The sequence below is a fragment of the Typopeltis vanoorti genome, chromosome 15 (genome assembly GCF_054136105.1).
Source record: "Typopeltis vanoorti isolate ZY-2024b chromosome 15, IOZ_Tvanoo_1.0, whole genome shotgun sequence".
Classification (NCBI taxonomy): Eukaryota; Metazoa; Arthropoda; class Arachnida; order Uropygi; family Thelyphonidae; genus Typopeltis; species Typopeltis vanoorti.
In genome coordinates, this window is record NC_143563.1 from 26,199,725 (window position 1) to 26,213,175 (window position 13,451).

The following is a 13,451-nucleotide window of genomic DNA, read 5'->3' on the forward strand; positions in this document are numbered from 1 at the left end:
TGTACCATATTCTTAGAATATCCGTTGCTCATGAATAGTTGGAGTAGAGAATGTAATTCTCCTTCAGTTCATCTCTTGTAATAGACTGTCCTTTTCTTGAGCTTATAATACATAGTTTTTGTGATATATGGTGCAAAGAGGATGAATGTAGGTAACAACCTGTATGAGTGGACTTACAGCATACGACAGGAGAGAAGTTTGCTTCTTCAGCTTTTTTTTGAAATCAATACATCTAGGAAGGGTAGTTTTCCTTCCTTTTCAAATTCTAAAGGGAATTTTATTTTATAGTGGAAGGAGTTGATAGACAAAAGAAAATCACGCAGCTCACTAACACCATTTGTAGATGATAAAGATGTCATCTACATAACTCCATCATATCGAAGGCTTGTTGTTTGAAGATGTGAGGAAATGTATTTCCAAGTTTTCCATGAACAAGTCAGCACATGGAAGAGACAGCTGAGGGGCTGCTTGTAAATTTTCCAATTCCATCTGAAATAATTGGAGAGCAGACAATGTCTAAAAAAGTTGATGGTTGTCAGGAGGGAACAGATTGTTATCATATATGATATAATACATCATATAACTTCATCCACTGAAACATTGGTGAACAAAGATATAATATCTAGACTTGCTAGGATATCTGATAGCATGATGGAAACTTCCCATAGTTTTTGTATAAAGCATTGCAGGATTTTGATCGAGTCCATATGCGTGCTGTGGTTTTTTAAAGGATTAATAAAATGCTTTGAGAACAGATAAGTAGGTAAACTAATGCCATCATTTTTATTTTTTTGGGTTCATCCTAAACCCAGAAGAATCCATATGTATATGGGACAGAACTAGTCAGTTTCATTTAATTGTATTAATATAACCAAATATACCAATATATATTCCTTCTTATAATTTGATTTTACTGGTCAAAAATCGAAATATTCATCAGAGCTATACTTGTTGAGATTTGGAAGTGTTTTATTGCTGCTAATGATGATTAAAAAAAAAAAGTATCTGACTTGTAAAGGAGCTTCTCGTAAAATATCAACCATTGACTACATAATGTCATTGTTAACAAAATCATCGTAAATTTAAAATATGGTGTTATGAATTAAAAAAAAAAAAAAAAGGAAAGAAAACATGTCTGCCAGTCCTGACTTGCTCTAATGATGGTGGTGAAAGTAATTATGTTCTCTGAGACAGATTTCAACAGGTTTTATCATCTCTCTCCATAGTAAGCCAGTTGATAAGTACACAGCACCTCATACACTTCTGAAAAACAACAATGACCCAGAGTTCTTATAGTCAGATTTTTAACATGCAAGATGGTGAGACAGAGAACAAACATAACTGGTGTGTTGGTGTGTGTGTGTGCGCCATCTTAAATTGCACTGACATATATGTTTGTACTTCTGTTCCATTTTTAGATGTCCACAATCTGATGGGCATCTATTATTAACCACATTGACATCAAAATAGAATGAAATATATCACTCCTCATGTACTTCAGAAAAACTGGAAATCAAAAAACAGATGGAAAGAGTACTGTGAGGAATTGCACAGTAGAGGATAAGGAAAATTTGGAGGGGGGCCCTCTTGCCAAGAAAATTTCTATTTGGAATCTCCTCCACTTAGATATGAGGTTGAAGGAGCCATTAAACAGCTCAACAACAATAAGGGTGTGGATGGAGGGATAAAAATGTTTCACATATTGATTACAAGGATATGGGAGACAGGATCATGGCCTACAGACTGGAAGAAATCTGTTTTCATACCATTACATAAGAAGGAAGATATGAAGGATTACAAGAATTATTAATTTGATCTCTCATGCAAGAAAGATTTTATTAAAGATCATTCTAAATAAGATTGAGGCCAAAGTCAAGGCAGGGATGGCTGAGGTACAAGCAGGTTTTAAGAAAGGAAAGGGCACAAAGAGATCAGATCCTTTGCCTTAGACAGTTCACTGAAAAGTACAAGGCATGTTCAAAAAAAAAAAGACCAGACTTTTTAAATAGTGCACCAACTGGCACAGAGAGCATGCTGCAGCTACTGAGTGAACTTAGCAGCAGGTTTTGACAACAAACTGTCATTTGGCCTATGCTGTTAGTAGAGCATTAGTTGTCAAGTTACATCCACTGAAGTGAACATGCAAAAGCTGTTCGTTGGATTAGTGACAAAGAAAGAGCTTGAAGAACAAAGTGTGCATGAGTAAACTTGGTAAAAATTTTAGAGACTTTTCAATTGTATAACCAAGCATACAGGGAGGACTGTATGAGCCGAACGCAGTACTATGAGTGGTTTAAGCATTTTAAAAAGGACAGAACATCGGTCTGTGAAGATCAAAGGCCTGGACAACCTTCCACATTGACAGACAATGACCATGTCGAGAGAGTTTGTGTTGTGATTTGTGGAAATCATTGCTTAACTGTCTGAGAAATTGCTGATGAAGTGGGTATCAGCATAGGATCTTGCCATCAAACTTTGACTGAGAAACTTCAGATGCATAGATTTTAATATACTCACAAATATCCATATATTAGATCCTAAGATTATAATATTTTCTAAGTACTCTTGCAACTACACACAAAAAGAAACAATGCTGTAATTCTATTGTTTTTTTGTTTTTTTTTTGAATTTTCCATTATTCACTTTCTAACAACGTTGGTGGCTCAAGATACTTAAACTGAAATATCTGTGTAATTAATTTTTTACATTAATTAAAAAAATTAATTTTACATTATATTACTGTATTAATAAAACTAATCTCTACTGATATCATTCAGTTTTGTTATCCAATCTTTGTTTATAAGTATTCCTCTCAACAAAATTCTTGCATTATTATCACAAGCCATCCATCCTGACATAGTCAAATCCAGTCTGGCTACTTTGTCTGCCAAAATAAATTTTACAAAGAAACTGAAAGCACTTCAATGGAGCCCTCTTTTGCTTGCAGTGGTCAATTTCTACATTGAACCCTAGAAAACAACTCCATATTCTCCTCTATACAATCACAACCATTGTTTTGGAAGTTATGTGAATGATGTTTTTTGCCATTAGGCACTAAACTTAAAGATGGCCTACCCTCATTTTTGACTAAAAAATTAGCAGCTTACAACCCCATAACTTCATCATGGAAGTTATGGGGTTGTAAGTAGAAAAGGAGAGGAAATTAGCCTTCTTGGGCATCTTGCTCTCCCACTCTGTTTCATACTGACCACTTCTGTTTATTGCAAGCAAACCTTAACTGGTTCCACATACAGCAAGATTTGGCACATCATCCATTAAAAAAAAAAGGCATTGCTAAAACCTTGTTAAATTGGGCTCATTAGTCTGCTCCAACCCTCAGGATCTCAAACTAGAAACTGAACACCATCCAGTGTATTATGTTATTATTAACAGAACTGCTTCTCTCCCACATATGACATAAAACATTTTCTCGGTTGTTGGGAGCATTTTACAGTTGAGTTGGATAAAGGGAATGGATACACTGTGAATAGTGTCAGACTCTGTAGGCATTTGATAGGATACCACATGAAAGACTGTTGCATAAACTGAAGAATATGGGATTGGAATATAAACTACTGGGTTGGATAAGCAGGTCGTCTAACAGATAGGTATCAGAAAGCGGTAAAGGGGGAGGGATATCAATCTGCTAAATTTAAGGTGACCAGTGAGGTGCACCAGGGATCAGTCCTTGGATAACTGTTGTTCAATCTATACATTGATGATATTGGGAAGGATCTCACAGGAGATGTTCAATTGTTTGCTGATGATGATGCAAAGATAGGCAGGAGTGTTATACTTTCTGCAGCTTCTTCCTATAAAAGATACAGCAATGCTGCATACATGCTCTCAACAATCCCAAAACCAGTATGGAGGATTCCAGTTCCTTATGTTCTGGGCATCATCCAAACCAATCATGAGGATCCTCTAGAAATACAACCTAGTACTTGCATTTCTTCTTGTGAACAAACTGTCTAGACAAACAGCAATTGTATATTGTCTATAAAGTCTGGTTTACCACAACATAGCAGTGACACTGACACAGAATCTTCTGGTCAAAAACTCATCTAATCCATCATTCCCAGCTATAAATTTGAATGCTTATTCAAGGAGAGTGCTGAAGTTACTACACCACCCAAATTTAAATCTAAATGACCACTTCTCGTTACCAAAAATTTGGAAAAGTGTAATCAGTTATTGGCAGCAGTATTTTTTTAAAATCACTCTTGATGTCTACTGCACTGTATTATACTATGACAGGACTCATATCATTTTGAAATCCATTGTTCTTGTTTGAATTGCAATGGAGGAGGATAATATGCTAGATTCCATCAAAACCTTTTTTTTATAAAATGTTTCAGTAGTTGCTTCACTCTGTCACAGGTGCCACTAAAGATATGCCTTATAATATCAGCTGTTAACAGCAGTGTTTGATAACTAAAGAGATTAGCACAGACAAACAAGGAATATATGAGGAATATTTTGTATCTCTCATACTACATTTCTTTACTTTTAGAGTGGAAAATGAGTGGAATAAGCTGCCAGAGTCTGTTGTGGGTGCTATGACAGTGAGCAAGTTCAAGGCAAGGTATGACAGATACTGTGAGAATGTCGTATAGTTGTGTGGACATGATGTTTAGGGCCTCCCTCGATGAGTCTAAGGACTCCCTGGAGTAGCCTGAAAATAATAATACTTGCACACACACACACTATGCAATTTTCAATATGCATGCATGGGTGAAAGAGCCTTCCTTGCAACCTCTGCAACTAGATAATTGTTAATACTTTAATGTTCCATTTATTTTTTTTCCTTTTCATTTTCCTCACCCCCTTCCACCTTCAAGTGATATCTAAAATCTCCTAACACTAGAAACGCTAAAAACTATAGGTTAATATAGTTATTTGAATTATTTTCAGATAACAGTATTAAAATTTATACAATAAATTAAAGGAAAAATTTTAGTTAGTATACCTGTAAAACATTAGATTCTTCTTCCTCCCCTGTAATTACTGCGACTTCATCAAACTTCCTCTTTACTTGCTTTTTAGACTGATATTCTTCAGCAGATTCTGATAAGCTTTTGGAAAATTTCACTAAGAAAAAAAAAAGAAACCTATGTATTCAGAAGCATGCTTTGAAATAATCTAACACCAATGTTTAATCAGTGTGCACAAAGAAACTACCATGCTAACAATTATCCATATCATAAATAAAGAATTAATAAAACAGGAGAGAACAATATCTCCTTACATTTCACTGCACAACTTTCATTTTCTATTTCGTGTATGCACATTTCCTTTTAAACAGCATGAACAATACTTCCAGTATTGTTCATGCTTCCAGTATCAGCTTTGAAAAGATGCTTAAATAATGTGGTATCTGAATGTACTTTAGAGTTCAAAGCACAAATAGGATGGGAATGAAATGGATATGCAATCTTATTAAGCAAGCGAGCCATGAGAAGATGATGTGGAAGGAATACAGTGAAAATAAGAGAAGTTATATATAGTGCACAGGCCAGAAAAGTCATGAGTATTGTACAGAAAACTAAGTTGGGATATGAAAAGAAATTGGTTGCATAGGCTAAAGGGGATGGATTTTCCGGAGTCTCAGCTCAGGAAAAGAATTATGATAATCCCATTGCACAAGGGTGGTGCAAAGACTGATGTTCTAAGCATCGACCTACCAATATCTCTGGAGTGACTGTGAAGATTTTAGAGAAGCTGGTAAGAATACACATTCAGAAACGGGTGGACAAACAAGCTGTACTTTGCAAGGAACAACATGGGCTAACCTAAAAGGAGATTATGTCTGAGCAATTTGCTCATTTTATAATAATGTTACAGCTGAGTTGGATAAAGGGAATGGATACACTGTGAATACTGTTAGACTCTGTAGGCATTTGATAGGATACCACAAGAAAGGCTGTTGCATAAACTGAAGAATACTTGGATTGGAATATAAACTATTGGCTTGGATAAGTGGGTGGCTGACAGATATCAGAAAGTGGTAAGTGAATTGGGAAAGGATTATATCAATCGGCCAGATTTAAAGTGACCGGTAATGTGCCCCCAGGGATCAGTCCTTGGACCACTGTTGTTCAATCTATACATTAATGATATTGGGAAGGACCTGACAGGAGATGTTTAACTGTTTGCCGATAATGCAAAATTAGGCAGGGCAATCAGGGATGCTACCTGATATCCAGCACTTATAAAATAATTTGAATAGGCTGCAAGTGTAGGCAAACGATAATGGTTATCAATTCAATGTTAGTAGGTATAAAGCCGTGTTTCCCAACATGGAGCAATTTGAATATTTTGGGGGACAATTAGAAAATGACGTTGCATTTGTTACCTCATCACGGATATACTCAAAAAAACTCACCGCTGTCGGTGATATATTGTCGATGTTGCAACCCTGACTTTCCAAGAAAAAAAAGCTGACATCACTAGTACAGCAGTCACCATAAATACAGTATCAAGAAGAACTCTCAGAAAAGCAAAATGATGAGTCTATTAGAAATTTATTTAACATAAAAGGAACAATGGCATGGCTTTCTGACGAGACAGAAATGAAATACTGAAATTCAACTAGTTTTGCAAAAAAATACTGTTGCCCTTCCTGTCATCATATTTAGTTGAATGTGGCTTTAGTGCTGTAAATGACTTGCTACTGAAAAAAAAAAAAAAATCATCTGGATATCACAAACTATGGAGATTTGAGATTGAAAATGACTAAATTAGTAACTTAAATAAAAACTCTTTGCAGCAGACATCATTGGATTTATTTTCTCCGAGTTCAGTTCGATTTTTGTTTTATAATATAAAGAGTGTAACATAAAATTTATATTCATTGAAGAAAGAACACAGGTATAAAAACAGTTATACCTATGTTACTTTTTTTATTTAAAAGTACATATTTATATTATACTTTTTCAGAACTTGGCTGACTATTATGCTAGGGGGGGGGGGGGGCATCAAAATCTTTAAGGCGTTGACGTGGGGCATGATCTAAAAAACAGGAAACACTGGTATAAAGTAATGCACTTTAGTGTGATGAGATTTCCAATGGCATATTATGTTGGTGGGATTAGGTTACAAGAAATTGATAAGGCTAGAGATATTGGAGTTATGGTGGATAGGAAATTGAAGCTGAAGTTCAAGATCACATTGCAAAAATTGCAAATACAACTCAGAGGAAAACTGAAATGTTGAAAATGGACACACTGACATGTAAGGACGAGGAACTTATTATGCCTCTTTAATAGGTCTCGATACGACCACACCTTGACTACCGTGTGCAGATTTGGTCTCCTGGATTCCAAAGGGAATAAAGAAGCTGTGGAAAGACTGCAAAGAAGAGTTACAAAGATGATATCAGGATCACAGAATGTAGATTATGAGGATAGAGTGCAGATTGGTAGACAGGAGAAAGAGGGGTGATATGAAAGAGGTTATAAAACTTGAGAGGGTGTTATAGGATATCAGTTGGTAAAAGTTGGTATAGGTTATTATTTTATTTCAGTTGTGCACAAATGGAAAAAAACACGAGCAGTCATTAGTTTATGTTGTCATGCCCAGTAACTGATATAAATGGACTCTACATCATTTCTCCAAACTGGGACAAGGCCTTTCACAAAGATTGGGGAGAAATGTGCAATCGACAGTGCCTCTCCAAAAGTAGTTTGAAAGGTTAACAAATAATTCATTGAGAACCATCCATGACTCTTTACAACTTTGTCAAAGAAGAAAAGACTTATCCCATTGTTTTCTTAATTGTCAAAGTCTTCCAATTCATTCTGAAGATCTCACAGATGCAGTTACTCAGGATTGCTGGATATTGATGCTCTCTGAAACTTGGCTAAATAATGATGAGTGTATTAGCATGCCATACTTCAAGTTTTTAATGTATCTGAAGCAAGATTGTCAACAAACCAGTGGAGTTAAGTGTGCCAAAACAAGAACAATAACACCCAGGCCATTACTCCATATTTCGATATTATTTATCATGGAGACATTTGTGCTAATAAATGTCTTTTGCATAACAGACCAATTGTTACCAACATGGTCATATACATTTCATCAACCCAATCAATTGAAGATTCATTGTTCTTCTATCTTATGTCACTGATGGTGCTGCACTGTTGAAGAAAAATTTATCATCAAATACCAGTGATTCTAAATAGAGACTTCAATATTTATTTCTTGGATCTTAAACAGGTCCTTGTCGATTTTCTAAAACAGAAGTTTGATCTGACTACAATCACTGATCCTACAATAAGCAATTATGAAAAGCAATATTTCAATAAATGCAGTTTTCCAGCAGAGAGCATATAATCTGCAATTATAAGTCTCTTAAATTTTAGCTACCACAGATCAACTGTATCTTGTATTTTCCTTAAACTGAAAGCTAATACATTAGCTAAAAAAAAAAAAATCTTATTTCTTTTTTTCAAAAAAGTTAAATTCTATAGAGATGTTTCATGTAGAACATTGTTTGCACATGCCCATATTCATTAATTCTTTTTTTTTTTTTTTTTTACTACATATTTATACATATACATGACAATACTAACATGTTCAACATTGTATTGCTGAACATATTAGTGATGTTATGTATACTAAATGGAAGATGGAGAAAAGTACTGGAAGAGAGAGGTATGAGACTGATCAGAAGTAAGACATGAGTACATGTGTTGCACAGTGGGCGGCGGCCAGGAGACAGATCTGGAGCTGGAAGGAAATGTCATCAGGAAGGTGAGGGACTTTAGATACTTAGGTTCAACCGTGGAAGAAGATGGAGGAACTCAGAAGGAAGTGGGATGCAGGATACAAGCAGGTTGGAGGAACTGGAGGGAGATGGCTGGAGTGTTATGCGATAAGAGGGTGCTGATCAATCTGAAAAGCAAAATCTATAGGACAGTAGTGAGGCCAGCTATGACGTATGCTATAGTAATTGTGGCCCTGAGGAAAAATAATATCAGCAGGATGGAAGTAGCAGAGATGAAAATGCTTAGGTGGATGTGCGGTGTGACCAGAAAGGATCATCTGAGAAATGACTATGCGAGGGGAACAGTGAAAGTTACGAACTTAGGAGCGAAGATACAGGAGGCAAGGTTGAGATGGTTTGGTCATGTGATGAGGAGCGAGGACAAATATGTGGGAAGAAGGATCATGCAGATGGATGTGCAAGGAAGAAGGAAGCGTGGGTAGCCAAAGAAGAGATGGAGAGAGCTGGTAGAAGAGGACTTGAGGAGACTCATCATCAACAGTGACCCCACTTAAGTGGGAGAAGCTGCAGAAGAAGAAGAATGTTATGATGGCAAAATAAAGTAATACATTCTTTAATTCTCACCACACATTACACGTAATTTTACAGAAATATGCTCCCCTTCAACATGGGTTTAAAATGTACACCACAACACAGATCATTCCAACTCAGTTTGTGCTTTTTTCTTTGTTTGTTGTTCACAATGAGTTTTCATGGTGAATTTATATAAATTATTCACAAACAACAATTTAATAGGAAAGATAAATAATTAAATTCGAGAAAACAAGAAAGTAGGTAGCACTCAATGTAGAGAAAGCTTCACTTTTTACAATGTACTCAGTCATATGATCTGGCCTTTGACTTGTCTTTGCAAGATAATTGTATATTTTAAATAACAATATTATAAAGTATTTCCATTATGTAAAATGTTCAAGTATTTAATTACACTAAGCTAACTCCTGTTGTGAAATGTGAAAATAAGCTTAGAACAATAAATTATCATTTCCAATGAATAAATTTTATAATCAAATTAATGAAATCAGTGCATTCACTTAGTTCAATATTGAGTCTTACACGTATATATATAGTAAGCACTACATATGTCTCTTAGGTAGGTGTGCAATTGTAATAAAGGTGTTGGTAGAATAATAAGATATACTACAGAATTTAATTAGATTGTGCCAATTTTAGTTTTATTAATTACAGGTTTATTTTGTTAAGGAAATTATATTGTGAGAAAAGCACAATTTTTAAAAAAATTGTCTATTACATATGTAGTGCTTACTATATATATATATATATATATATATATATATATATATATATATATATATATATATATATATATATATATATATACACACACACACACACACACACACACACACGCGCGCGTGTAAGACTCAATATTGAACTAAGCGAATGCACTGATTTGATTAATTTGATTATAAAATTTATTCATTGGAAATGATAATCAACTTAATTTAAATATAATCATAATATGAAGAACTTACTTGTTTTCTTGAATACTTCAACTGTGTATGAGATTTACTTGTTTTCAAGTAAAGCACTGTAATTATAACATGTAATGGCAGCTCATTTTTCTCATTTCATAATTGAAACAAAAACCAGAAGTGTGACACAGTAGACATTATGATACTGCTGACAGAAACATGAAGGGGATTTTTTGAACTAAATGGAGCTATTTATGCAGTCTTTCATATAGAAAGAGAAATGTTTAAAAGTTATCAAATGCTATGACAATATTATGACAACTGTTGGAAGAAGATATGGCAGGTGAGTTTTTAATGACTGTTCATTTTTTCTGCCTTTCATGTAGAAAGAAAAATAAGGACAAAAAAGTGAAGATGATTGGTTTATGCCATGCCACCTCATACAGCTCCTCCTTTCAAATGCCACCAACCTCTTTTCATCTTCTTTTAGGAGGGTCCAAGTTTCACTTCTATACAGAAGTACTGAAATTAACTAGTATGTCAATTAAGAATCTGTTGGTAATTGTAAGCTTATTATCTGTACATAGTAGTTTTAGTTTTTAGAGTGCAGTTGTTGCTTTTGCAATTTTTGTTCTAATATCCTGTCTTGATCTGCCATTTTTATTAAAGATGTCAAGAAATTACAAGAACATACATACATCAAGGCCCACTCTTCCTATTTGGGTTGTGGGGGCAACAGCTGCAAGAGGAACTTCCAATGGTCATGATCCTCTGCCACCAAGCTCAGGTGTTCTCGTGGGATTTCCAAACGTGTCCACCCAAGGTTTTGGATAGAATCTATCCAGCGAGTCCTTGGCCTTCAACGTGGCCTCCCACCCTCTGTCTTGGCAAAGAGGACCTGCTGAGGGAGCCTCTCTTGTGGCATTCTGACCAGGTGCCCGTACCAGCATAACTGTGATCTCTCAACACGGAGAAGCAGCGGTTGAGTATTGAGGGTTTCCCGAATTGCAGAGCTTCTGACTCTGTCGAGTTTTGTCAGCCTCGCAACCCCTCGAAGGAACCTCATTTCAGCAGCTTGGATTCGTGTCCGCATTCTTTCGGTCATTACCCAACTCTCATGACCATAGGTGAGGATGGGGACATAGACTGTATTGAAGACAGCCAGCTTTGCCTTCTGGCTTAACTCCCGCTTCAATACTACCGAACGGCCAAGCTCCCGCAATATTGAGCTTGCTAAGCCAATTCGAGTATCCAGTTCTACGTCCCATTTTCCATCATTCGTGAATATGGACCCAAGGTATTTAAACTTCTCCACCTGTCTCATTGGGACTCCACTTACATTTAGAGTGCACTGGGATGGTTGTCTTGAGACCACAAATGTTTCAGTTTAGGCCACACCGATCTTCATTCCGGCATCTGCACAAACAGCTACAAATCTATCCAGGGTCCGCTGGAGGTCATCTGTGGAAGAGCTGTAGAACTAGGTCATCTGCAAAAAGCAGACGTCCAATGCTATATTTTCCAATTCTGACACTCACTGCCTCGGCTGTGCCTATCAAAAATTATATTATTGGTTTAATCCTTTATCCAAGTGTAAGCAAACAAAGTTTGCATCTGAAGTAATTTCAGGACTGGACAACTCATATATAGACTTAACATCACTTGCCTTAGTATCCCACAGAGTAAAGTATATATTCTTACAGACATGTATAATGCTATGCATTATGGGAAGGGTCACTACCCAGACCAGTTTTGACCTTTACTGAGGTTTCATCAGTGGGAGCTAGAACCAGAAGTGATACCAAGGTTGAAGTCCACAAATTACTTCAGGCACAAACTTTGTTTGCTTACACCTGGATCAAGGATTAAACCAAGAATATAATTTCTTGGCATCTTTCATTTATAGTATAACCAAGTGGAAAACTTCCAACATATTGCCTAGGTATTTAAGCTGATCAACTTCTATGGGTGTATCATCAAGTAGGATTTTTTCAGTTTCTGCTGCGCCACTGCCTTTTTGGTCAGAAGTACAGTTATTTGTCATTGTGACAAATAACTGTCACAATGATCAGATTTGCTTTCTGCTAAAAGATCAATATCATCAGCAAATTTTAGATGGTTTATTCTTCTTCCTCCTACCATCACTCCAATATCATAATTTTCCAGGGCTTCATTTACAACATATTCAATAAAGCAGCTGGAAAGGGAGTGTTATAATTCCCCTTGATTTCAACCATCATTTCAGAAGATGATACAGAGATTCAATCAGTCATATTATTTTGTTGTCTATTCCATAATGTTGCAGAATTTTCCAAAAGGCATCATGCCAAATAGAATCAAAGGCTTTCTGTATGTCAATAAAATTATGATACATTGTGTTCTACATATTTTTCTCCAATGATATGGAGTGTAAATATATAGTCAATTGTATGTCTGTAGTTTCTAAATCCAACCTAGAGGTCTGAAAAACTGAATTCCATTTTTGCTTAAATATGTGAGAGTAAGATGTCCAAAAATATTTTGCTTGGGTGGTGGCTGATGAGGACAATTGTCCTAAAATGATTGCACTTTTATTATTTCCTTTTTTTTTTTGAAATGGAAATAAGAATAACTCTGCACCAATCTTTTGGCCAGATGATCTCATTGTTCCATATCTGCTGGCACATTTTGTGGAGTGCACTAACAATAGGTTCTCTCTATCTTCTTTGGAATATTATCAATTCCTGCTGTTTTTCCTGGTTATGATTTTAAGATAGCTTCTTTCTACTTCTTCTCTAAGTATAGGATAATCACTGTTCTCTGTTATAACTGAGACAATTCCTTATAAATTTCGTTTGCAGCAAGCTATCATCACATTTGAATAAACATACTATCTTTTCAATAGTTTTTCATGATCAGTAATATTTTGTTCCACCATCATCCTCAATAATCTACAGCTCTTACAAACAAAAGGTTATGTTAATTTCTTAATTATTTGTTATGTTAATATTTATGAAGATTATCCTCAATTTCATTGCATTCTTTGGATAAACCATTTACTGTTCATTACTGCTCAAAAGGTTAAACAATGTCTCTGAATTAATACTTGATCTCTTAACATGCCATCGAATTTAGCTTTTTGGAAATTCCACTTTTTTTTTTTTTAAATCTGATGCTTTCTAATTATCATTTTCTTCTTCTTCTTTGGTACTACAGCCCCATGTAGGGCCTCGGTCTCCCATTTTTGG

At 35.5% G+C, this 13,451-nt stretch overlaps 1 protein-coding gene across 5 annotated transcripts in view; it reads right to left on the minus strand.

The window, feature by feature from the left end:
- The window catches only part of RanBP3 (ran-binding protein 3), a 282,159-nt gene that overhangs the window by 70,359 nt on the left and 198,349 nt on the right, over positions 1-13,451 (minus strand). For all 5 annotated transcript variants that reach the window (XM_090404725.1, XM_090404727.1, XM_090404724.1 and 2 more), the window contains one exon: positions 4,970-5,091. In XM_090404725.1, coding sequence (XP_090260851.1) covers positions 4,970-5,091 — 122 coding nt within the window. The remainder of the gene's footprint in view (positions 1-4,969; positions 5,092-13,451) is intronic.